General features: G+C 40.0%; 1 protein-coding gene across 1 annotated transcript; it reads right to left on the reverse strand.

Annotated features, from left to right (window-relative positions):
* Positions 1–561: 561 nt before the first annotated feature.
* On the reverse strand, positions 562–26,400 carry mtnr1bb (melatonin receptor 1Bb). The gene is made up of 4 exons (XM_031872680.1): positions 25,357–26,400; positions 4,383–4,501; positions 3,930–4,274; positions 562–3,402 (listed from the first exon to the last, which is right to left on the reverse strand). Exons 1-4 carry the CDS (start codon positions 25,562–25,564, stop codon positions 2,980–2,982), a joined length of 1,095 nt encoding a protein of 364 aa, XP_031728540.1. The 5' UTR covers positions 25,565–26,400; the 3' UTR covers positions 562–2,979.

Below are 26,400 nucleotides of genomic sequence, written 5' to 3' on the forward strand. Positions count from 1 at the left end.
TTCTCACCTCTCTTGTCAAGACAGCATAGTCACGCACTCTTCATTTATCCAAATTCCATCTCTTCAACAAAACTGTGCATACCCCTATTTTCTTCCAAATATTCTTCTTCTGCTTGCAAAGCTCTTGACATCTGTCCTGGTCCATGAATATTTATAGTTCGACTTTGAGCTTTGCATCTGCTACCATTCCTGATCTATGGCTTTGCACATTTTACCCTGTATAAGAACACATAAATGTGCGATGAATTTAAATGTGTAAAAGACAAAAAAACAAAAACATATTAAAACAATATGAGGGCCGTGTTATGCCATTCTTGGATATTTGATTTATGCAATTAGAAGTTGATTCCATCACTCCACATTGAAAAAACAAATGTATTTTTATTGATGCAATATACATGCCATTTAAGCAAGAGGTTGTTTTAAATGCACTTTGCAAATGTTTTGGAGTTAATGGAAAGAGAGGTGAAGCATTATTCGGTTGTTGTGGGGTTATTGAGCTTCAGATATATATATATATATATATATTGAATATATATATATATTTTTTTTTAAATCACACACACACACATTTCTAATACATCTCCAATAACAATATACCACAGTTAAAAACCACACTCACAGTAATTTACAAAATATCCCTATGAAAGGCTCCCTTATATGGCAGCTAATCAACTGCAAACAGTGTGGCGTAAGAAAATGTTCGGTAGGCACCCTGAGATGGGAATACAGATATGAGCTGTACCTTCTCAACAATCGACATCTTTCAACACTCTATTCAATTAAGAGGCAATGAAGTTCCCTCTTCTGTCAGATCAAATACAACCAAGTGACACAACAACTCCTAAACACTAAATACAATCCCCTATAATGAACTCTTTTTGTTTTTCCACAGTGTAAGCATCAAAAAGGGTTTTTATATATAAAAAATAAATTAATAACAAAGATTACATTACTTGTGAGATGGAAAGCAAACATTTTGCATAAGTATTTAAGAATGAAGAATAAGAATCACCACTGCATAAGACTACCACATTCTGCATATGATGTAGGAGGCAGAGGAGCATTTGCCCATTCTATATTGCTTGCTGCACATTCAGTAAAAGTATTTATCCCCTTTTCTTTCCAGGGGCTGCAGGCTTTCTATCATAGAAGGCAGGAGAACATCCTGAACTGGTATCGTAGTCCTTTTGTTGGCCTGCTGTGTGGCCTTGGGAGCAGCATGCTTTTAAAGTGAATCGGTAGGATGCATGGATGTACTAAGGTGAGAGACTATCTCAGTTAGCTGGATAGGATATTTACGTGCAGCTGATATTGGGTCATGACAACCACTGTTTCCAATTGCATAGCAAAGTGTTAGCGTGCATAAAGAATCATACATGCTGTTGAACTCGGCTATTTTTTATGTTTTATATTGAGCGATTTTGTTATTATGTTGGCATCAGGGTATGAAGTCATGCTGACCTGCACTCTGGGTGTTCTCCACTGGTGGAAGAAGTACTTAAGTAAAAGAACGAAAGTATCAGCATCTACATATATACTTGAAGCACTTTCAGTACAAGTATCTCAAAATTGTACTTAGAGAGTACAAACGTTCCACCACTGGTGTTCTCTAAATCAAATTGTGCCCTCCATTGTAGGTTTACCGTGAATTCATATTTATTTTGTCTTCTTGCCAGTGTAACCCTGTCTCTACAGATTTATACCTTTGGTTACAGACTGTTGTTTGAATATTTCTGCAAATTTCCATCTCATGATCATACGCTGTATATGCTATATTTACGTGATGAAGCATCTTTAAAGAGTGGTACAGTATATTTTGTACCCTGTATAAAACTCATGTTGCACTCCTATTGCAGAATATCAGAAAAGTATGAGTCAACATTATTCAATTAATGGAATATTTAGGGAGGAAGAAAAACTTTTTTAAGAATATCTTAATATTAAATCAACATGTTCCCTTTCAGGAAAAAGGCTGGTTATTTCTTCTCATATTGTAAGAAAACATTTTTTATTCACACGGGAGTATCAAGGGAGGCGTTACTTGCAGCCACAGTGACCTATACGTTAGAATTACGATAACGTTACAAAATGGTCAAACTGCAGCAGTTGAGGAGTATTAGGAGGTGATATGGAGAACGATGGAGTTACAGCAGCAATAGTAGATACAGTATATGGCTCCTCGGCCTGCTACATCACAGGCACCACTTGTTTTGGTTTTGTTTGTTAGTTGGTTCATCTTACATGTTGTGGTGCTAGTGACTTACTTTGTGCTGATTTTCTAAATCAATGTTTTATGTTCATTACTAAGTTTTTGTTCAAAGTGTTTTGCAGTGCAAGAGGGTCAGACCAGGCAGCATGAAGTATATGCTTCCGTCACATTACTGTCACCACGCCAAACTCCATCAGACAGACTGACATTATCTCCTCTCTACAAATCTAGCATTCAGTTGAGGCGAGTTGTACATTTTGAGGCTTTTGAAGTTACTAAAGAGAGGTGTAGCCTGCGTTTACCAGTTGCTACCCCGTTTTGTGAAATACGCAGAGTTTACAGCAGCAGACCATAAAGGATATTACATTTTTTATGATATATTAATGTACCATTCAGATTGTTTTTAGAGTACAAGCAAAATGAAACTGCAATGCATGGCTTCGTTCTCCCAGGACGTAACAACATATCAACATCACAGAGGACACTCGGCCTTATTTAGCACTTTAGCAAAGTTGTTGAGTTAATCCTCCTAATGATAAACTTTCAAGAACTTATATTATTATATTATTTTTTCACAACTTAGAAAAAACTTCTTCACAGATGTAAACATGTTTACCTACACGATCAGACCAGATCGATGTCAGCTAACAGAAAACCAAGCCATGTCATTTAGTTTCATCCGTTACTTGATACTCTTTAGCTGCACAACTGACTGGATGTCACAAAAAACAGGAATTACCATTTAACAGGCTCAAGGATTACAGATGTCATTCTTTGTTTGAACGATCTCTGACCGACTCGTTGTTGTTGAGCGGCGGAGGCGGCGTTTGCTTGCTCCTCATGCTCCTGCCGTCCGTGGCTGGTCGCGAAGTCTCTGTCACAAAAAGCCGAGTCACCCAGACAGAAGTGATAATGCGTTTGTACTCGTTCCTGAAATTCCTGTTGAGTAAGCCATAGATGATGGCATTCAGACAGCTATTGAAGTAGGCCATGAAGTAGCTGACCACAAAAAGCCACTCTGGGATGCGGGGAGCCACATGAGAAGGATCTATGGCCACCGCCAAGCCGATCAGGTTAAGTGGAGCCCAGCAGATGGCAAACAGCACAAAGACCACAAACATTGTGATGAAATTCCGCAAGTCACTTGGTCTGAGGCGTGGGCTCTCCTCTGTCTTCACTTTACGTCGCACCTGGATGAAAACACATAAGATAAGAATTATCTAAAGGTAATGATGCCAAGGCTGCTGATCCTCTCTGCCTCTCTATATTACGCACATTGCAACAACCAGACAGAGACCCACACAGACATGCACATGTACAGGTATCTCATCCATCTTTATGCCTGTCAAACACAATATCCCTGCTGAAATCACAGGCACTGGCTTCTTGAAATCTTTTTTTCTTTTTTGTTTAAAACCTACACTTACTGGTAATTAAAGATCAAATGCTCAACTAAAATGTCACATGGAAAAAAATATTTCAATGATGAGATGATGGATTTTGTCAGTATATCCTGGCATTTAGACAATTACACTAACTCATCCAGGAAAGGGTCAATGATTCAACTTTTCTTTTCTACATTACAAGCCCAATTTGGATGAACCCTGAAGATTTTTATCATTGTTTGGCCAAAGGTGTGCCTGTGTTGTTTACAGGTTAATAACTTCTGTGTTCCTGTAAAAATATAAATGACCATCTGGAGAAGCAGGAGACTGACCTGAATCACAAGTACCCAGATGCGTAGATAACAGAAGGTAACCACTGCAATTGGCACCAAGAAGTGAACCACAACCACCGTCACTGTGTATGAACGGCTGACATTCTGGGCGAAGGTGCAGGAGTAGACCCGCGGGTCGTAGCGCAGGGAGCCAACAAAGAAATTGGGGACAATGGCCATCACTGTGAGCACCCAAATTAAGGCAACAAACATCAGAGTGTTGCGAAAGCTGTACAGCCGACTGTAGGAGAATGAATGACAGATATAGCAGTATCTGTTCACTGCAATCCCAGCGATGTTGAAAATGGAACCGATGACACTCAGCCCCATAAGGAAACCGCTGACCTGAACAGAAAGAAAGAAAGTGAAGTGTTTGTGTCAGTGTGTTGGGCGTCGATTACTGGTGTTGTGTTGGTAGTTAACTGACACACGCTTTAGCTGATTCGGTCTTACCATGCATTGCGTGTTTCCCAGTGCCCATCCGTCATGGAAGAGAGCATAGAGAACCAAGGGGTAGGGGTAGAAGGCTACCACAAGGTCAGCAAAGGCCAAACTCACCACAAATACATTACCTGGAGAGGAAGACACAGAGAGACAGTCTCTAAGTTACTTGCTCTCTGATTGTGGGACGAGTCACATGCTTTATTATGTAGGAGACACTGGGATCACCCTCTAATGTGGCTCTAATGGTTTATTCCCTTATGTTCTCATCTCAGCACAATGAATTTGCCTGCATGCGCGTTCCTTGTTTCAAGTATTCTATCTCTGATAATTCTCTGATTAGTTTCTGTAGCCTATTTCAGCAACTTGGCAAGATTGTTTACATTGTTTACAGATTACATACCAAAGGTTTCTAGCTAAAGCCACAGCCAGTTGCCTCACCCCAGACAAAGTTTTATCAGGAATGGCAGAGTCACTCTGTTTTGACAGAGTAGAGGGACAAGTGTGTGTACACGGCACTTGAGCTTCAGTGACACTGGAGCATGCAGGTCCTTTCTAATCTAGCTGATCCCCTAGCCTAATCTAAACAGTGGTCTCTGGTTTCCAAACTCTAGATGATATGTCACATAAATGAAGCATTGCTTTAGTTCAGGCGGACCATTGCAGGTGCAATTTGCTAAATTGCAATCAGCTGCTTCATTTATGTTTCATCATTGATCATTTAGCTCATTAACTCGTAAATACCTTGTTACCTAGGCCACAAACTGACTAGTAGCATCCAATCGTATTCATATACAAAACAGCAACTTTGCCACAGCTCACCTCAAGATCTTTTTGTTCACAGATCTGTCAGGAGGGACCTTGAGTACAAGAGGGACCCCGGACATTGATGGTGGGGCTGTTAGAGGAGGGAGGCCTGCTGCGTGTCATACTCTCAGACCTCTCTCACTGGGATTAAGGATACTTGAATAATCCACCTGCTCGAACCATGTCAAAAGTGCTTGGTGCAAAGTGCACTAGAGCTCTATTTATAGCTATACTAAGCAGAGGCTGCACTTATTTTTGTAACACACATGTGGCTTTGGTGTGTGGCTGTCAACCTAGAACTGTCACTATGCACTATGATGCACGAAGTGGATATAGCTAAACTCAGAAACGAATTTAGGGTTTCACTCCCTGAATTTAATGCTGTAAATAGACACAAAAAACAGGATATAGAGTGAATTTTCCTTAATATATAAGGTATTGTATTTCCAATCAAATGAAGCGTGATTAAGGTCAACAAATACATGAATCAATGAATCACATAGGCTAATAACTATACTAAGAACACAATATACGTACAATTATTGGACAGATTAAAATTGAGACCAGATAATGGCTCCAGATGAAAAGTTAAGGGGTTACAGACGTAATTATAATTCATTCTTTTGGGGACATGAACGTGTCGACACAAATTTCATGGCAATCCATCCAAAATTTGTTGGGACATTTCATAAAAAGTATGAATCTGAATCTCATGGTGGCTCTAGCAGAGAAGTCAGAGATTCATCAAAGTCAGAGGGATTTGTCATTTGGAGGCCATGAATAATTGGACCAAATTTCATGGGCATACTGTACATCCCCTCGTTGTTGTGATATTCCAGTCTGGACTAAAGTGGTGGAGCGATCAATCGCCTGACAGAGCAGCATTGCCATCCTAAAAACTCCAAAAACACCAAAAAAAAAAAACCGCATGTCTGCTTCAAATATGCAGATACTGAAAACAATGCAATAACTAACTGCACTTTTCCCTTAAAATGTGGTTTGAGAGCAAATATTTGCATGAAATATCAGCAAATTTGAAGTGTGTACAGGACAAATTTCTCAATAGACATCACTTATGCGTGGGATTATGGCAAATGCACCATGGCATCTTCAATTATAGCCTTATTAAACTTCATAATCCAATACCGTTTCATTCTTTCCAGTGTATGTGAATATAAATTGGACGTGTGCATCGGGGAGAAGAGCATACTGTACAATGAAAAGGGGATGACGTTCTTTATCTTTTTAAGAATCTTAATATTAGTCTTTTCATTACAGGGCTCGCAAAGCAGAAATTATCTTTTCGGTCTGGATATATTGCTGTGCATTATTAACTGCTTTGTGTGTGTGTGTGTGTGTGTGTGTGTGTGTGTGTGTGTGTGGGCGGCCCGCTTCAATGAATGCATTTTCCAATGCAGAAAGACACATATAGAGCATGGAGGTGGAGGTATAACTTGTGCATGCATGCACACAAAGTTATACAATAAACAGACAGAGAGCAAAATAAATCCAACTTCTTGTGCTTTAATCTCACCTTGAGGCTACAGCAGTCTTTACAGGAGAGAGTTTTGAGACTCCTTGCATGTGAAAATTCAAACGTCACCTTCCATATTCAACAAAACGCTAGTCTAGTTTATTTTCTTCTTCTTGTTATTTTTTTCTTACTTGCTTTCCTGCTTTTCCCCCATACACATGCTCTCATGTGATGTAGGAACAATACAAATTTGAGAAAGTATATCAATAATAGGCCTTGTTAAGATTAACTGCTAAAATTTGAACTGTTTTATATGAACTTTATGTATGCTCCAACAACAGCACTTGGTAATTGAGGCCTAGTTTTGAAAAATTCTGTGCAACGAGCAGTCTGCCAGGAGAATAATTTTAATCACGGTCGTTATGGCATTATAAAATGAAATTAGACAGTAAAACCTGTGAATGTGCAGCTGTGTGTACTCAAGCATTAAAATATTCAGACAATTATCACACAACTGTCAGAGCCATGTTTTCTTTTTGAAAGGCAATCACCAACAGGTCTAAACTGTAAAATGTCTGACCTAGATGACCTGCTCTTCCACTGAGAAATAACAAGGCCACTGTTGTTCCACTTTAGTTTGACTGCCATGGCGTCAAACTAAATGAGAAATAACGAGCGTTACATAAACTCCTGTATAGCTGCACAGCTGTTATGAGCCGCTTGTTCATGCATAATTGTGTGCTAAATCTAATTTCAGAGGTATACGTGGACGAGCAGTTATGATATTTAAGTAAAACCTGAGAGAGAGAGAGAGAGAGAGAGAGAGAGAGAGAGAGAGAGAGAGAGAGAGAGGTGCATTTGGCGAAGCGGTGAACAAGTGTTTCACATGTGGTATAAGCGCACATAGATGCACACCTGTGAAGATTTTTAACCTGTTCACTATGCCATTATGATGGTGATCACAGTTACGAGTCTAAGCTTGAATGTGACAATCTTGTTTTAGTAATTTAAAAAAGCAACTGCTCAGAGATGTTGAATTTTTGTAATTTTCAGATGAAAGCATGGACACACACTGAAGCGTTGCATTTAATTTGCAGTAGCAACCTATTTGGCTGCACCAATCAAAGAGGAAATGAACAAACATGCGTAATAAACAGTATTTTTTGCACTGCTGCTTGATTTTTCCTCCTTTTTATGCCTAATAGGTGGATCGGATCATTTAAGTTGACACAGCTCTATAGAAGGTTATTCACATGCACATAATTGCATATGGAAATGCTGACTGAAACTTAATCTCCTTTGTCAAAGGCATGCATGAATGATTATTGTAATAAACAATATTAGAACCAAAAAAGGATTTTGCGCATCCCCCCCATGTCTGTGAGAAATTCCCCAAGGGAAGAGATTGCAACGAATTTCTTCTCATTTGCTTTTTATTTTTATGTCTATCCTGTGGGAGGACATGCTAGGCAGATTTGCCTTGTTAGCATTTAAATTTGTTTTCAGTGAAGGAGTGGGGCCAAAAAGAAAAAAAAAAGATGGCAAGGGAATGGAGACTGAATCCAGAAAAGAGTGATGTGGAGGGAAAAGTGGTCGGGCATGATAAAAGCTGCGCTTTCAAGTGGAAAGGCTGTATTAAAAGTCGGGACTCAATCTCATTTAAAAGGGGGTAAATAATACAATCCCCACAAGACATGATCTAGACAATTAACAGCCTTGTTATTTTATAATGAGGCTGTCGGCTCTGGTCATTTCTTCAGCCTGTTAAATGAAAGAACATGACAAAGACAAAAGGGAGGCAATGTCCGACTCAATCTGCAGAGATGGAAGAACAAAGCTGTCAACAGGAAAAAGAAAATTAGGAAGATGGTGAAAAATAAAAGGAGATTAAAGGTCGGTAGAGGATGGGATTGTTAGCAGCAACAGCGGAAGATGAGAAGGGAGAATACGTTGATGGCATAAGAGGAATACATTTTCTCATATTCTTGTAGGCAAGCCAATAAACTATCTTGTCATCACCACTATAGATCACAGCCCTTTCCTCAGCATGCCAGCAGCTTCCTCACTCCACCGCCCTACCGACTGTGTGGTCATACATAGCTTCCCCACAGGGGAAAGAAAGCCAAACCTTTCTACCACTTCCACCATTGTGTGTTCTTTATTTTGTCTATTCACTTAGCTGCTCCTCAAATTTCTGAACCAAGGAGTGCTACTTTTGAACGATACGACCCAATAACCCTTCATCCTTGCTCCTTAATGATCCTGCTTTTTTCTCTTTTACACCTTGTTTTCTGAGGGTGAACGTGTTCCTCACACAGGAAAAGACACAAAGCACACACTGATACTGCAAAGTGGATGACCAGGCCATATTGCCAGTCCGAAATGGATTGGGAAGCATGTCTAACTACTACTATGTGAAGGAATTGATCTTAAAATTTCTGTTCTTGAACAGAGGTCAAATGTACTACATGCTGTAACTGAGAAGTATGTTGCCTCAGGCAAGTACTTTACAGTTAAACTTTACACTCTCATGAGCTTTCTGCTGGAGCAAGGACACGTCTGCAGTAAATCTACATTTCTACAAGTGTCTAGTTTTTGCTTTTTCAGGACAAAAAAGGCGCTGCCACAGATAACAATTACAGAAGTGTAACTTCAACAGCAACATGCTGCCAACGCTACCATCTTGACCAGTGTAGGTTAACGAGTTTAAAAGATCCCATTTTTGCCATCCACATAACCAAATATAAAAGTCTGAGAAGTGGAAAAAAATCTCTGATTAAAAATAAATCCACAAAATCACCATAAATAAATGGCTAAACAATTCCTATTCCTTGCTCACCAAATACCCTATTCCTATTATATTGGCTTGACATCAGCATTTATATAACCCACCAGTAAACTCTGTCTGAAGTGCTGAGGGGAAAAGCCATCCTGGTTGAGTTAATTGGTATCAACATCCCCGAGGTAACATTTTAATTAAAGATGTGAAGCAATTTATCCAGTAATAGTGTGTGACGAGGTCTTTTGATTTGACCGCTTGAATTTACCTGGAAGTTAGTGCTTGACTATAACTAGCTCAAATATGTGAAACAGAGCCAAAAGCAAAAACACAAACCACGATATAGACCCGTTTCTATGAGAATTGCTATCATGTTTTCTTTGCAAACTTGGGGACAGCAATGAGCCTTTAGCTACGGTTAGCAGAAGACACGTCGTCGGTATTGACGTGTTTTACTGCGTTTATTGTCAGACTCTTTCTTTAAGACTCTTTTTGAGAAGTCCATCCTCCTTTTTGGGGGGGGATTGCTTTGCAGTGTTGCAGTTGTTGCCAATGCTGGAATAGAAACTTTTTCAGCAGGATTTTGAGCCACTGAATCGTACTTTCACCATCTGAAGGGACATGCTTCAACATTTATAATGCAGCCAACAGGTCTTTTTTAAATGACGTGTGATTGGCCAAACTCTCCCTTAACCGGCTAGATTTTCTAAAGCCTGCAACAGAGCCAAGAGGAGATGCAGGAGTCTAGTTTTTTGTCGGACCACTTAAATTATATGCTGAAAAGTTATTATTGCTGCCTACGCCAGCTTTAATGCTGCAGATCCTCTTAGAGACCTGAACAGCGAAGCCCAACAGGCTACAATGTGTCCTGCATTTTTAAACATTTAATTAAAAATATAATTTAATGTTTCATTAACCTTCCTTGTTTTATTCTAATTGCCTTGTTTTTCTTTGTGTTTCTTGTCTACAAAAAGTATTTATCCAACACTATTCCTCAAGTTGTCTCATTGTCAGTGTAATCCTGTAATACAGTGTTTTCTGATCTGCCACCTATATGCATGAGTTTTAGTTTCGTTTATTACTGTTGGTAAGAGACAGGATATCAAGCCCGGTCTGTGTCAGACCTGTATCAGACACTTTATACACCCAAACACCGGAGGCCCTGCTTAAGGGAATGACACACCCGCCTATATCTGCCTTTGCCTCTGTTTAAAACAAGGCAAGGGGCTGATTTGGTGGGGGCGTGTGGGTTCAGGTATTGTTAAAACAATTAAATATGATCCGCAGGTCTGGTTTGAGCAGATTTACTGAACTCCTCTGGTTGAAAGTTTCAAATCTATGGATAGACCAGCAAGAGCAAACCAGATTTTGAAAGTATCGAACCTAAAAGTCTTCGAGCCCCTCCCCTCTGTCATTCCTCCAAAGCCACTCCCCCAAAACACATGAAAGCGCACTGCCTGACTACTGCCGGAGGAAGAGTCCACGAGAGAGCGTTGGGGAGAGGAGCGCATCGATGTCATCGCTAACTGTATTCGGGTACCTCATGTCTCATTCACTGTAAGAAAACCCCTATCATTATCATGATTAACGTCTGCTTATTCTTGTGGAAAACTCTGCTCATGTGCAATGAATGCACTGGCAGAGTGCATGCTGGTACGTCAGTTGGCAGGTAGACAGGCAGGTAGACCATCCCACCATTTCATGCGGGGCCCAATGAAATAATTCAACGGGCTTATAACAGGCCCGCGACAGCCACAGTTTTTTTTCTTTTAGTCAGAGTAGTTGTTTTAGAATTTCAAAAATACAACAAAAATGTGAGTAAAATAAATTGCATACCCTGGCTTAAAGTTAGTCTTTAGCAAGAGCTCCAAAGTCATGAAAACTAATTGGAGGAAAGTGTGTAGGAGGTGCTAAATATATTAGTAAACATGATTCAGCCGTTAGTTGGCTGCTGCTTTGAAACCAGCTTTGCAAAGCAGCTTTTCCTTGAGCTGCCTCCCTCAGGTCTCTCTCTCTGCCTCCGTCGCCTCTCTTTAGAGGGCACTGTCACAGATTGTTTACAGTGTAAACAATATGCATCACCCAATATGACACTTCATTTATGAATCACATTAACTTGCCAATGGTTATCAGTGTTAAGCAACCAGCTCCAAGATATCTATTGCAACATGATGATATCAGTAATTAACAGATTATACAGTAGGAACATTAATAACTCTAAATAACTTACAGAAAGAAAAGAGAAAGCCCTAGTACTTAGTTGCTTTTGGGAAGTTTCTGCTTTTTTCGTTTATTGAAGTTTGAATACATTTATATGCAATGTGTATTCTGGAAAAAGCTATTCGATAGTGTTGCACCTCTTTATCATTAAGCTTGCGAGGTTTTATGGCAAAAGCAACACACTGACCGCAAAAACAAAAACAACCCCCATGCTCAACTGAGAAGAAATTAAGCAACTGTCATGTAGTATACGTTTTAGGCAAACATGCAAACCGACCGTAACCATAATGATAAAGAACAACTTGAATCATGGTCAGTCAGGCACAAAGAAAGAAAGAGGGTGTAGAGGCAAAAGATGCAGAGTTCCTCCTCAACTGAAGGATTGAATGAAATGAATGGCCACAAAGTTATAAAGTTATGTATCATAGTATTGTTGATTGTTATAATGCTAACTTTGTCCAACTTCTTGTGACACTATGGTAAAGATACACTTGTATAAATTCAGCCCAAGTGAATCTCGTATATATTTTTCAAAACAATTGTTTGAAAATGTTTTATACATCTTAATATGCAATTCAATTATCTGTTTGGCCCTCTGCACACAGGCAATTTGCATATTCAACTACAATCAATAGTTGTATTCAGTAGATGGGACAAAGGGTCACGTTTCTGCTCTATATGCTGTATGAATGGCCATACTGAAACTAGCTTATCAAAGTCATTCATCGTCTAGTTTGTGTGTGCATCAGCATGTGCTGCTTGTGTTAATATGTATCTTACTGATCCTACATTCATCGCAATAACAGTTTATGCTAAACATGCTGTGCCAGTGTGTGCAGAATTGTGCATCTGTGTGCGTTTGTGCAGCTAAGGTAATTGCCTGCACTTGTGCAATTTAATGCCTCAGAATGTAACTGCGTAGGCTGGGAAAAAGAGACTATTTTTGGCTTAGACATTTATTTGTTTTGGACCACAGTCCTCTGAGATATCTCTCCAAATATGTCTGCACTAAATTGATTTTGACCATGCAGCAACTCCATTTTAAATGGAAATGGCAGATGACCAAACTCATTTTTAAAATCAATTGTGACATTAAAAAGATGTCACATTGATGCGTACGATACATAACCAGGTGTTTTTAATGTTCTGGACATAATTATATATTGCCCTGGCTGTGGGCTATTTACTCTATAACCGAATAAAAATTGTTAAGGAAAGTTTCAAATCTCCACGTCACACGTCGGCACTTTCCTCTCAGTGTCAGCAATATAGTCCAATGGAAAATAACAGGCCATGGTGAAACCCACAGCAGCATAGCTTCTGTTGGCAACGGCGGGCAACTGCTGCGCAAATACTGCCAGTCAGCTCTGCCTGTTGGTTCTCAGCAGTTCAGTCCTCATCACTTTGGCTAAAGGTGATGATGTTGCTGCTGGCCAGGCAGGCCGCTCACCAGCCAGGCTAGCTGCTATCCAACCGTGGGCTGCAGCCCCATCGGCTGCATCCTTCTTCCTCTGCCTCTCTGTAATGCATTTCTTTAGCGGAGGAATCTGGCTCACGGGAAGCCTCTTTGACTCAGGCAACATCAACTTTGAATTTACTCTTCAGTAAGAGGGAAAGAACCCTGCCCGGTGTTCTGCTGCCGTTCATTGATGACAGAATACTGTATTTCGTTGGAAAATTTTACTTAACTTGGATGAAACAGCTGGTTACACAAAAAAGTACACTGGTAAGCTTCATGGATGGGACCTGCACGTTTGACTGCGTACACCACATTGCTTTGTATCGTCATGAAAAAGCCAGTGACATAAAAACTAAAGGAAACATCATACAAACCCTATAAGTAATTTGATCTTCTAAAACTAACAGATCAGTGTAACACACTTGATGTTTATTCCCTCTAAAACTACTATTTTACATTGTCTAATTGCATCATGCAAAAAGTGCAGAGGAATAATAACTATTTAAAATCCCAGAAAGAAAGAAAATAAACATGGTAAAAATATGTTCTACTGTTTCCTCCCAATGGGTAAATGCAAAAGTTGAACAGTTACAAAAGCTGTTTTGGAGAACTTGTTAATAGACTTCGCCTATTTACACATCCAGCAGTTACACATTAACAGTCATTCATACCTGCTTTAAATCACAACAAAATGAACCTGAAGACACTTTATATTTGTAAAAGGTAACTAAGATTAAAGTCTAAGAATTAATCAACCTTTTTTTCCTTTGCAAGCTCTGTGTGGACCCCTTGTTCCTGTGGCACCGTAAGTAACCGGTTTAGTTCAGTTGTCCCTGTGTTGGCTGTGACTGTGACAATCACAATGATAGAATAACAGCTTTTATGAATGCTTGACGGCCCTGAAATGTGTCATGTTTTCCACCAAGTGTAAATGATACTATGATCACTGATGAATCAATCTGTTAATCATATTTCACTTCTGTGTTGCTCCAACTTCTTCAATCATCAAAATTTCAAAAGGCACCATGAATGGTTTTATGTCATGTTTTCCAGTCCATTGTCAGTGTCTCTCAATGTGTGTATCTTTAATGCATACACATTAGCGATGCACTTGTTTTCTTGCCTGACCTCAGGTGTGAGTGCACATGAATCGACAGAGCCCAAAAGTAATGCTCAGGTCTGTCAATACATATTCGTGCCAGATTTCTAGGTACAAAGTACCTGGTGTACCACGGCCTGGTGCGGGCGTGGCTCGTGGCCGGGCGCCGGGTTCTGGCGGCGTTCCTCGGGGATCTTGGCCCATTAGCCCCGGGTTGGGCTGAGATTCCTCGTGGGTGCTGTCGGGGCCTGGTGTCTGGCTGTGCGTCACGTTTGCATCGGGTCGTGGCAGCGGAGGGGGATACAGTAATCTTCCAGTACACGGGTACTCTGCCGGGTACTGGAAGTGCTTGTCATGGGGGGTGGGGGAGTTGATTGGTTTTGGGACTGCAGTGTTCATTGGTGGTGGCACTTTGTGTTGGATTTGGGGAGACCGCTTGTGGCATTGGTTGTGTTGAGCTAATTGGGTTGTCCTTGTTTGGGTTGTCCATTGGGAGCATTGGGATCTGGAAGCATTTTGAGTGCAACTGTATATATGTATATGTATATATGTATGTGTATATATATATATATTTTTTTTTTTATCGATTATTTTATTATTTTTATTATTTCATTAATTTCTTAGTTTATTTTTAATGTATCCAACGGTCTCACTGAGCTTTCTGTTATTATTGCCTTGTTTTTGCTGCTTTGACTGTCAAAGCACTTTGTGAACTCTGTTTTTAAAGGTGCTATATAAATAAAGTTATTACTATTATTGTTATAAAGTTGTTTTTCCATCAGGCGTGATTACACTTCCTGTCTCCCCAACATGCAGAGGTACCACATATAGTATGCGTACTAAGGTACGAAGGGTGACAACAACAAGTTTTTAACTTTTAACTTACAACCTATTACATTTCGAATGGTCCAACTTGCAACTTCCCTTTGGATTGAGGAGAGAAAATAGCTTATAGACTTGTTACAAAGTACAAACAGGGGAAAACAAATTATATATATGGATTTCAATAATGTCTGTGTGATTAAACAGAAACAAAATTACTATCTCTTTGTTTTTTGTGGTTATGGCAATTTCCTTTCTCAGAGGAAAAAGCCTGTCTAGCAGCATGCAACGAGCTTTCTATAGTGGATGAAAGGAACAGGCCTCATCCAACATCGACTGCTGTCTGAGAGCCTTTTTATTAACTGAAAGTAATGTTGACAAAGGATGAAAAAATGATCCCCTGAGTATTCTCAGACATTGTGTGAGGCTTCTGTCGTTACAGATGGACATGTGACTACAGGGAGTTTCAGTAAGTTTAGGAGGCTATTAGTTTCCTTTAGAGAGTTGTACAAGAACTAGAAAATGTCTGGCAGTTTGCTAAATAAGCGAAGCAAGTTATTGATCCGTTTTGAAGAAGCTACAAGGACAATAGAGATATTGCTGTTTTTTTGCAAGGCTGTTAACCCACCTCAAGCTGCCTCTCAAACCAGATGAAATATCACACATATGACATGTATGAGAAGCTATTTGTGTGCATCACAATTAATGCGTGCACATCGATGAAGATGTCGTCTGGTGGTATGCTTTTGTTTGCGTTGGAGTTGAACTCAGGTCTGGACGATTCACATTCAAAATGCACTCTGTGGACGCTTTGCCTCAGGCAAGCCAAACCCTCTGCAACCCCGCCCCAACATTAAGAATGTTTTTTCCCTCTATTCCTTCACATTAAAAATGCCATCCTGCTCAGTCTGGCGGCACATGCTGGCTGTGAGGTTTAACAGCACACACACACCTGTGTCTGTCTAAAAACAAGAGGTATTTGCAATAGTTTAATGTCTAGTTAGGAAAGCTGTTGCAAAGCAGACCTACATATTGCTATGATGTGGAAAAGAGGTTACCCTTCTGTAGATTCTTAGTGATATGTTACACTATATCTGTGATTTGGTAGATTTACACATTGGACTCACATGACACTGTGATGTTTTGGATTACTGGCGTTTCTACTGAGTGCAGCAGGCAGACATTAAGTCTGGTTAGTCCTGCAAGATTGACCTTTTGAAGTGCACACTGAACTGTAAAGCAAAGCAGAGGATTAAATCAGAAAGCTGTCTTTGCTCATATAACAGTGAACATCGGGAAAATAAAAAAAGTCTCGATTAAATCTGCCCGGCACAAAGGGAGAAATGATTACTGAAATCATTGATTATAAACCACCAAAAGGCACAATCTCTTTCATTACGTGTAACGTCTGGCTTGGCTTTCACATCATAGCTCACAGAGTTACGTCCAGTCGACTCACTGCAACCTTTGAAGGGTTTTAATTTCTCTGGGCATTCTGTGTTTGATCATAAAACTAGATAGCCTGTATGGTATTTTTAATAAATAAGTCCTGAGAACAGTGAGCCTTTCCAAATAAATGCCATCATGGTTAAACTTGTTCTAATAGACAATTATAATTAGCTAATTCACTGAACAACCTCACTTGTTAAATATAAAAAAGTTAAATCAAATAGGTGAAGGGAAATTAATTTATGTAGGAAACATGTCCATTTTGACTCTGGAGCCTTGAGCTTCTTCAACTTGAGTTTGAAAGACTAGACTATGTATGAGTAGAAGTCAATCATATTTGATTAAGTATTCAATTCAGGTTTATTTCAAATCAATCCAAAACAGATGGTCCCTTTACACATAGCCATGTGTGAGTCTTTAATCCATGATTTCATTTTGCCTATCTCTAATAAGATTTATCTAAACTGCAGTGCTTTATTTAACATGACTTCAGGGTTTTCTGAATAGAAAACTAATTGAATGAAACCTAAACAGTAATTCTTTTGAACCAAAACACTCAGTGTGATAAATACCACTGGAACGACACATTTGAATGACTTAAACGGGACGTAGCGCATCAAAGTGTAGCTCTACATCTTGTGCTGATACAGCTGCAAATTGAAGCATTTAGTTGTGCATTTTGCTGTGATTTGTTTGGCTTAATGATAAATCAGTTGCGCTGTGAGTATTTTCAGAATATCACCCCTGAGATGTTTCGAGCAAAAAAAATGACCAGTCCCATCAAAGTTAAACATGAAATCCGCAATCTGAACAAAAATTCCTGCATAAATCAAATTTAAAATAACTTCCCAGATGCATTATGATATGATCACATTTGGCTTCTAAACCTTTATTTAAAGTCTTTATCTACATCTCTGCATCCAACAGCAGATTAAGAAGGAGCTTCCATCCTGCTTCGCTGTCTCTCGCTGCATCTAGCTGAAACAAACATTCTGTTTGTCTGTCTTGTTTGCAGTCGTTTGCATGAATACAGTTCTGCACATTCCTGTGACAGCTCCCTCCCTCGTAGATCCTATTCTCATTTTCTCATCCTAGATTGCCCCTAATTTCTCAGGTCTTCTCTATTTCACCTCCCTCCTTTCATTCTCTCCCTCTCCCCCTTCTCTTGCAGTAAATCCCTCGCTTCTTCCACCTCTTCACCCACTGTTGCCTGCGGGTTTTGAGAAACTGTTACATAATGCACTTCAAATTATCACAAAGGACTTATTGTAGATATGGGGATGTACAGCAGGCATTACGGGATTTGATAAGGAACAAAGGACTGAAATTACTGACCAGTGGCTTTGCAGATGAAATGGGTCGATCTATCATGTTCATGGTTATTGAGATTAAAGAAAATGATTCCGTCAGTAGCTGTGTGTGTGCGCGCATATGTGCAAACTACTGATAACAACTGGGTGATTATGATGACACATGACAGTATTTCTTATATTGTCTCGGCTGTGCCTCTTCCCTTTATAAAACAGCATCACTCTCCTACTTTTCATAGCGAGGATCTCAGTCCATTTCCTCGAAATGTTGGGCTGTCTTTCTCTATTTTATAGCCTGTGTCCTTGTAATTTTTCTGTTTTCAAGCTGTTTCTAAACCTTTTTTTTGCATCCCTCTCTCGCTCTCTCTCTCTCTAGCCTTCCTCCTCTCAATCTAGCTGGTCTGGGCTCCCCCTGCTTCCTTCAACCGGCCGTCTGTGTTCAAGCGAATTACAGAAGTCAGGCTTCACCCAAAGATACAGGACAGTGTCCGGACACATCTCAGGCAGAAGTAGACTCCCAGAGCACTTAAAGCTGCTGAAAACATCCCCAGCAGTCATGCCCAACCTTCACTTCTGCCTAAATACTCACTAAGTGAGACAAAAACCAGTAAAAACCAGATTATGAAAGAATTATATGGCAAAGCCTCAACACATAAAAAAGCCCCGCAGACACTCCCCTCCCATGCGTTATAGATCAGTGACAACTCAGCTCCCCTATGGACTCTAAATGAAACTACATGATGGCACTGGACTAGAGTGGCTAATATCTATCACAATGGGATGTCAAATGCAATTTCCATGTGTGATTCCAAATGATTCAATCATGGATTAATTCAAATCAAACCAGCAACAGAGCCCCTGTGTCTAATCTCTTCCCCTTTTCTTCATGAGCTACAGCTGAACTCTCCTATATTTCCATTTCACCTGCGCTGTGATCTCTCCGTCCGTCTGCCTCCTTTTCTCCATATCTCCTCTGTTACGCACATAAAAAGGTTCCAAGAGGGTCGTTGGGTGGAAGGTATGAGCCTGCCTTCAGCTGTCTGTTTTGGAGAAGCTTTTTTTTTATTAAACTGTACAACAGAAACTGAGAAAGCTCCTCCGCATTAAAGGAAATCTCATCAATCTGACAATCTTCAGCTGTTTGATCTTCTGTTTTTGATGTCGGAATGCCTAAAATGTAAAGATGTGAAATGTAGACTTTAGGGACTGTCCAATAAACTAACGACACAAATTATCTCTCTTTATCACTTTTCTCACACACATTTGCAAACTTTTGAGGATAACTTATGGACTTGCACCCATTCATAGGGGCTAACACTTACAGTGCATCACACATAACTACACACGTACACCACGTTTAAATCCATTTGTAACCGACTCATCTTAACTAGGAAAAAGCAGCCTTTTTCAGCTTTCAGGGCCAGCTGTCACAAACCAAACAATCATCAGACGTTGCTGGGTTTTTAAGAGTTGCTCCAGCTCAGCTGGGCTCTAGTGATTAGGCCACATTTCAACACAACTGTGCAAAAGTTCTTGGACCAAATACCTCAAGTCAAAGCTTCACCAACAGGCTTTTTGTGGAGACCAAAAAACAAAAAGAGCTTTTTGGGAGCTATCAACTGGATTGAGGTTGGATTGTGAGATGCAGCAGCTATCTTCTATCAAAAGTATATCTACAACACTATGTGTTCTTCCTCATTCATATTTATATGACAATGACCCAAAAGTACACAAAGGCTGTTGCACAACACTAGTGTGAAATAATATGGCATCAACAATCAACAACAATCTTCCAAAAGGAATTCCATGATATATTCCAAACGATACAGAGACCTCAGAGGAACTTTAACCGGTAAATTACCAAACGGCTTCTCAAGGTAAAAGCGTTGGATGACCATGGGCCTGTTAGCTGCCAAGATGAGCAACTGGTCTCATCTGGTCGATGGATCCACACATCTCTGAAAACATTTTCAACCTTTCCGTTCATTGGGACTGTACTTGGCTGGATGCAGACTTTGAATTGGAACAGTATTTGGGCTGTGACTGATGATGTTTCACAAATTCACAAGAACACAAGCACAGAAAGGAAAGTCAATTGAGAGAGGCCTTACGTTTGAGTGTTTCAGCACCATGGACAGAGGCAGACTGAGAGACTGGATGTGAAACGCTGCACTGGGTAGTGGAGTGCTTTTTTTCTAAAGCCTCAGTCTTAACTAAGGAATATTTTAAGCATTGTATTTGTAGAGGCATAGAGCTTTAGAGAAAATAAATGAGAAGGAGGTGGAGAGATATGATGTAAATATTGTGTGATCCTGTCTATGTTTCACGTTTTGCAGCACCTACACTCCTTCAAAGACAAATCACAGGGGACATAAACATCTGCCCCACACAACTGTAGAATACACCTTTCACATGCTCACACACATATTCATACGATGCATCACAATCAGATGTGGAGACTAACTGTACTGCATATTCCTGAATACGCTTTATGGGCTTTTGCATGTAGACACACATCTGTATGTTGGAGTCCGTGTGTATGAGTTTTCTTTTTCAAAAGACACATACAGAGGACAAATGTCTCTAATGGCTCATGAATGCATGGTGTGTGTGATTGTGTGACCCCGTTCTGAAGCTTGCTGATATACAATAGGACATGAGAGAAAATTTAATTTCAGTTAAAAATGGAGGTCTTTGAAAAGATAAAATAAAAGGGGGAAAAATGAGCGGGTAGAAAGGTAATGTGCAATCCTTATGTAGCTTTGTTACACGACCAACATGCATCACAGTTTTGATCTGTGTGAATAAAATAGTTTAATGCCACTTCAAAATGAATACCGTATGCATATACTGTATCACTTTTATCGTTTTTTGTGATTGTACACACTAAAAGCAGTTGTTATTCACACTGTCTCTTACATTGGATAAACACATTCAAGAATGAAATCTGTTACGATTGGGAAAACATCTCTTTTCAAAATGCAAATCCTGAGTGTAGACTGTAATTATTTTAGTTTTAGTGAGTTTACATTAATATATTGTATTTATTACTGTGTTTTGTTGTTTTTCCAAAGCCTTTCTATTATTTTGTCCATTGAAATGTATATGTATGTACTATATTCTGGAACAATCTTTCACAAAATGATGTATCATGAATAAAAAAAGGTATACAAAGTGCTATAGACAGCAGTGTTTTGTATAAACACTACAAATAGTTTGTATGTGTGTGTCATTTTGTTGCAAAAATTAAAAAGGATTCTGAGGTTTTGATTGCAGAGTTTCATTTGGACATAGAAGTGAGGAGGACCATTTTTTTTTCAATTGCCAACACACTAAAATGACACAAGTACAATTATTGAGACTGACACTCAAGAGGGCAAAATCTCAGCTTAAGTCTCCAAAACTCTAAAAACAGTTTCTGCTTTGCACCCAATTTGTAATTCAAGATGCCACTTTCTGCAACACACTGACTGCATAAAGTCACTCTTTTGCCATTTCAAAACTCTGCCAAATCAAATTCAAAATGCCATACCCATGGACCAATTGGCCAATACACATGCCACCTGGCCAAAACCTAATTGCTTGACTGTCAAATCATCAATCACTATGTAAGCACTATGGAAAGACCACAGGTGAGTCCCTGTTTACGACAGAGCAGTGAGAGGCCTGTTTTCTTTTCTTTTCTTTGGTTGTTTAAACACGTATTAGCAATTCATGCTGTCTTTTTTGTTTACACAAACTATATTTTCTGCGTTTATGTACTATATTCTTTTTCAAATATGTTCTGTTCTGATTTTCTTTCAGTGAAAAATGCAACCTTTGGAAATGCAATGACACTGATTGATTTTACAATGTGGAGGGAAATACATGTTTTCATTAGTGTAGTAAGCACTGGTCTTGTGTGTTGTGTTTGGTAGATACATTCATGTACTTCACTCTGACAATATCTCGGAAAAATCAAAGCCAGACAATATCATTAGAAAAGACAGAAAAAGGTTTCAAGATTAAGCACAGAAGAGTGTAACTGGTTCAAACAGAAACCGATCGTATCAACCATGTGTGTGCCATATTGTGACAAATTTGGGTTTTAATAAACTATTGTATTAGGTTTGAATGAACTGTTTCAATTTGCAAAAGATCTGACGTGTTAAGCTATAGTGTGCGTGTAGTTGTGGGAGTTTTGTCGAGTGTTTTGACAAAATGAACCCTTTTTTAAAAATCGTGCTGAGGCAATTGTAAAAAAAACTGTAATCTACCAGTGTCTTATTCGGCTTGTGAATAGAGTTTTGACACAATGAGCCAAAATGGGGAACAAGTGTGTCACTAATCGCAAAAAAAACCCTGGTGAGAATGACGCAGAGTTAGTCATCCATCACTAACCTAACATCTGACGAAATATAGTGCTCCAACACTCAGCGGTCAGTTTTCTTTGTTCACTCTGCCACAGCAGGGACATAAGCAAAGCCGTGACGACTGTAGTGGGTAATCATATGCTACCCTCTGCTCCTGCTGTCACTGTTTATATGCTGTTGTTAAGTCAGGTGTTCTCCCATTTAAAACCGTTAAGTGGGTTGTTTCAATCTACAGTAGCCGTGCTTCGAGTTCATGACAGTGGATTCAGAGTGTTTTCTCAACTGCTGAGTGGGCTGTTTGAGTTGAGAGAGATCAGGTTTAAGGCAGAAATACACCATATGAGTGGCAAAACCTCACCGCAAATATATGTTTAATAGCACTTTATACGGAGCGGCTATAGGTAACCTAGATATACATTTAAAAAAAGGATAACATCATTTTTAATTAAGCTGTAAAGTGTAAAGCTGTCAAGTGTCTCCATGCAGGGAATTTGTTTTTGAAATTGTGGATGAAATGGACAGGTTTCCTGCAATACAGTTTACTGAATTGTATTTAGTGGGGTCATGGTGCGTCAACATTTTGAAATCAATTTTATTTGCAAATGGTGGTGAAGAAAATGTAGAAATGCACAGCATTCCACTGAGCGTGAAGTTTAATAAGATAATGATTTAAAAGGATTTTGTAGGTTACGCTACACACAAATTGAATCACACTTGACATATTGCTCCTGATTTACACGTGGTCTTGAGATCAACTTCTTAAGAGCTTCAATAAAAAAATAGCCCTGGCGACTGGTGATTCAGAGCTATGAATAAGCTGAACCTTACCTAAGACTTAGTTAAAAAAAAAAAAAAGTCCATGCTGAAGTGCAGAATGTGGGAGTCTTTCTCTGAAGACAAGGTTGCCTTCAAATACTCCTGGGACTGTGTCCATCTGACTGAGAAGAAAATAAGCGCAAATAAAAGAAAATACAAAAACACAGGTGGGGCACGCGTGACCGGGGGAAATGTGATGCCCAACTAGTGTTTTGATGTTGACAGGTATGTCAGTTTAAAGGATGGACAGATATTTGATGGGGACGAAAAGAAAAACAAGCTATGTTTCCAAGACAAACGAGACAATGTGCTCGGTTGTCTGTTATTATTAAACGAAGAATAAGTAAGACTAAAATATGACAGCCTATTCTGCTCTTGGGCTCATAGTGAATGCAGTAGGAGATGATGAGAGACCAGTGTGTATTTTATGTCTGAAAACTCCATAGCTTTCCTTCGTTCCTTGGTACTTGCTGGCATTTCCGTTATCCTTATTCATTTTAGCTTAACGTCACAATTCCCCTGAGTTGATCTGAGGGTTATTCGGATGACCAGTTGCTCAGGGTGTGAGGACTGGCTCCTAATTAGCAACTGGGCGCAGCTTGATGCATTTCCTCTCTTGGCCAATAAGGGGGTGACGATGCCCTTTCTTTTGGGCTTAAGAGAAGTGGGAAATTGCACACCCAGGATATTCTCATCCTTCCTGGACTTAATGCAGACCTCATTTTAGCTGATTTAGCCAGAAACCCTGGTCTTTGGACCCCTTTGAGACTTAGTTGCTGTCTTAACTGATTGAGGGAGATTTTTAGCATTCTGAAATCTAGCAGGAATGAATATTAAAGATCACCTTTCCAGTAGGTTACCTGCATTGGGGCTTAGTGCCAAGAGTTTGTGTTTGCCTAACAATAACCTAAAGCCTGAAGGATTTATTTTGTTCATTGGTTCATTTTCATTGTTAGACACAATTCCTTATCAAATAGGATTTTTTTTTACATTTTTCTGCCTCCAAAGGCAGGAATGACAAAGTTTCAAAACCACTGCATTAGGGTGAGATACTTGTTTCAGGAATAAAAAGGACTGCTGTGGATGATTCAGTAACTGTCACGGGGCATGATGAGGACTCAAACGCAGACAGTCAGGTGTAGTGAAAAAGGTTTTAATGATAACCAAAAACAAACAGGAAATCCAGGGACAACACAAAAGACGAGGGGGGAAATCTGGCAGGAAAAGGCAGACCAGGCAGACTGGAAAACCGGGAACAGGGCGAGCAAAACGGGCGGGTAGGTCGGAAAACAAACAATGATCTGGCAGTGGGTGTGTGTGCGCGCGGCAGGGGTTTAAATAGTGAAGGAGGCAGAGTGAGCAGGTGAGAGTAATGAGCTGAGTGTGACTGGCAGGTGCACTGAATGAACTGATTAGATGAGTGAGGAGCTACAGAAAGAAACAAAGACACAGAACACACAGGGCAAAGCCTGATCGTGACAGTAACCTTATTGAAAGGGATTCATTGTCATCACAAAAGGGTTTAGTTACAACCTCGAGGGTTCATTTTACCTGGAGCGAGGGACAAGTGAAAGCGTACTTCCATGCTTTATGATTTAGTATTATGCTTCACTGCAGCATGTGGCCTCCTGGGTAGTTTCAGTCTTTCACATCGACACTAGTCAGCTTTTCAAAATGACTCATTATTAACCTGCTCTTACACAGCAAGCATGAGTCAGACTAGCTTTTGAACTTTTCTGGTAAGAAGCTGAAGAGTGACGTAAGAGATACACCAAGCTGTTGTAAGGACATAATTGGCCATCGTGTCTGCAGCGCACTATATATTAATTGGAAATGCACATGGTTAAATCCCAAGCAGTCATTGCTGTGTCTATTAGCAGCCTTGTCTCCACAGATGCCCTTCAGCATGATGTGAATAATAATAATAATGTTATTAACTGGAAGCTATAGCCCTTTGCATGTAGTTGCAAACATATGACAGAAGTAGATTTAAACCCTAATCCAAAAGGAGGTATTTTGTTAAAAATACAGATTATTTGCTGTGAGTTCATATTCAATTTTTACTTTTTTGTTAAACTATAAAAAATGCACCAATTTACTTTGGAATAGTTTTGTCACGGGGATGAATGATATTTTGGGGCAAAGTGCACTCAGAGGTCTGTGGGTTAAAACATGCACCTTAGGGAAGGAAGACGTGGGGGGGATACTTTACCCAGAATTCACTAGGTCTATAACATACATAGCCTACATTATTACGCTAATTCATATAGGCCTACGACAGTAAAAAGTTATACAGTTGACGAAAGTATGCAACGACTTTCCCCCCAAAATCGTGATCAATTACCACCAATAACCTTTTGTGATGATATAAAATCATTGCAAGGGACGAAATATCTTACCAGAGTTCCTCAATTTGCGGTTCCTGAACACCGAGATGATCACCAGCAGATTCCCCAGCACGTCTACCACCGTGGTGAAGATCAAAACGCTGGCCAGGACTGCTATGACCCAGGCGGGGCGGGCGCTCCCCTCCGTGGCCAGTGTGCGCTCTAGCTGCCACAGCCGTGGCTCCGTCCGGTTCTTTATGAGTGTGAATGTGTCCGGCATCACTGGCCCACAGCCCAACGCTGCTTTCAAGTCCCAACTGCTCTTTATGTCCCGCAGGTACCGCCGGTACCGGTGTGTCCGAAACAAAACATGGAGCGCACCTGAATGCCTCCCCAAATTCCACAAGAGCGCAGGTCAAGTCTGCTAAAGGCGATATGAGTTATAATATGTGGTACTCGCGTGTGACCTATATAAAGTTACATGGGCTCTTCGCTTTCTGTATCTTCGGACAAAAGTCATCCATCCATGTGCCACCAACAGCTGATCGGACATGCGGCGGTGCCACACCTCCTCCTCGTTGAGAAAATGTAAATTATTTTTCGTTTGGATAATATTTCATAAAAGAAGGTCCAGTCCACTCATATTTTAAGTCTTCATCCTCTTCAAGTGCCCCTGGCTTGCTGCTTGGCATCTCTGACTATGCGTGCGCCCACGTTGGGAAAAAAATTAAAAAAAAGGCTATTCCTTTCTAAAATGTCAAACCATTATACCGCCCCGGGAGTCTTTCTGATTTAATTCTCTATTGTCTGAACAACGGGAAGAAATTGTTTTCCCTAACCATTCCTGGTGCCCTTGCCATGCGCCAAAACTATACGACGCAACCAGCGCTGTGCGTCGTAGCCTACTGTAGTAAATATCACGGAGAAGCCCCTTCAGTCAGGCGCACCGTTGGATGTGGAGAATTCCACTGAATGAGGACAGAGACGGTTTCACAGACATTATTACCTCCGAGCCGGCTCCGTGTGTCTCTCCCTTTCCCTCTCTCTCCTCTGACTAACCTTAACCCTAATACCAAGGTCTGCGTGCAAACAGAAGATTCGCCTCATTTTCCTCTG

This window comes from Anarrhichthys ocellatus, unplaced genomic scaffold (genome assembly GCF_004355925.1).
Source record: "Anarrhichthys ocellatus isolate YVR2014 unplaced genomic scaffold, GSC_Weel_1.0 scaffold65, whole genome shotgun sequence".
Lineage (NCBI taxonomy): Eukaryota > Metazoa > Chordata > Actinopteri > Perciformes > Anarhichadidae > Anarrhichthys > Anarrhichthys ocellatus.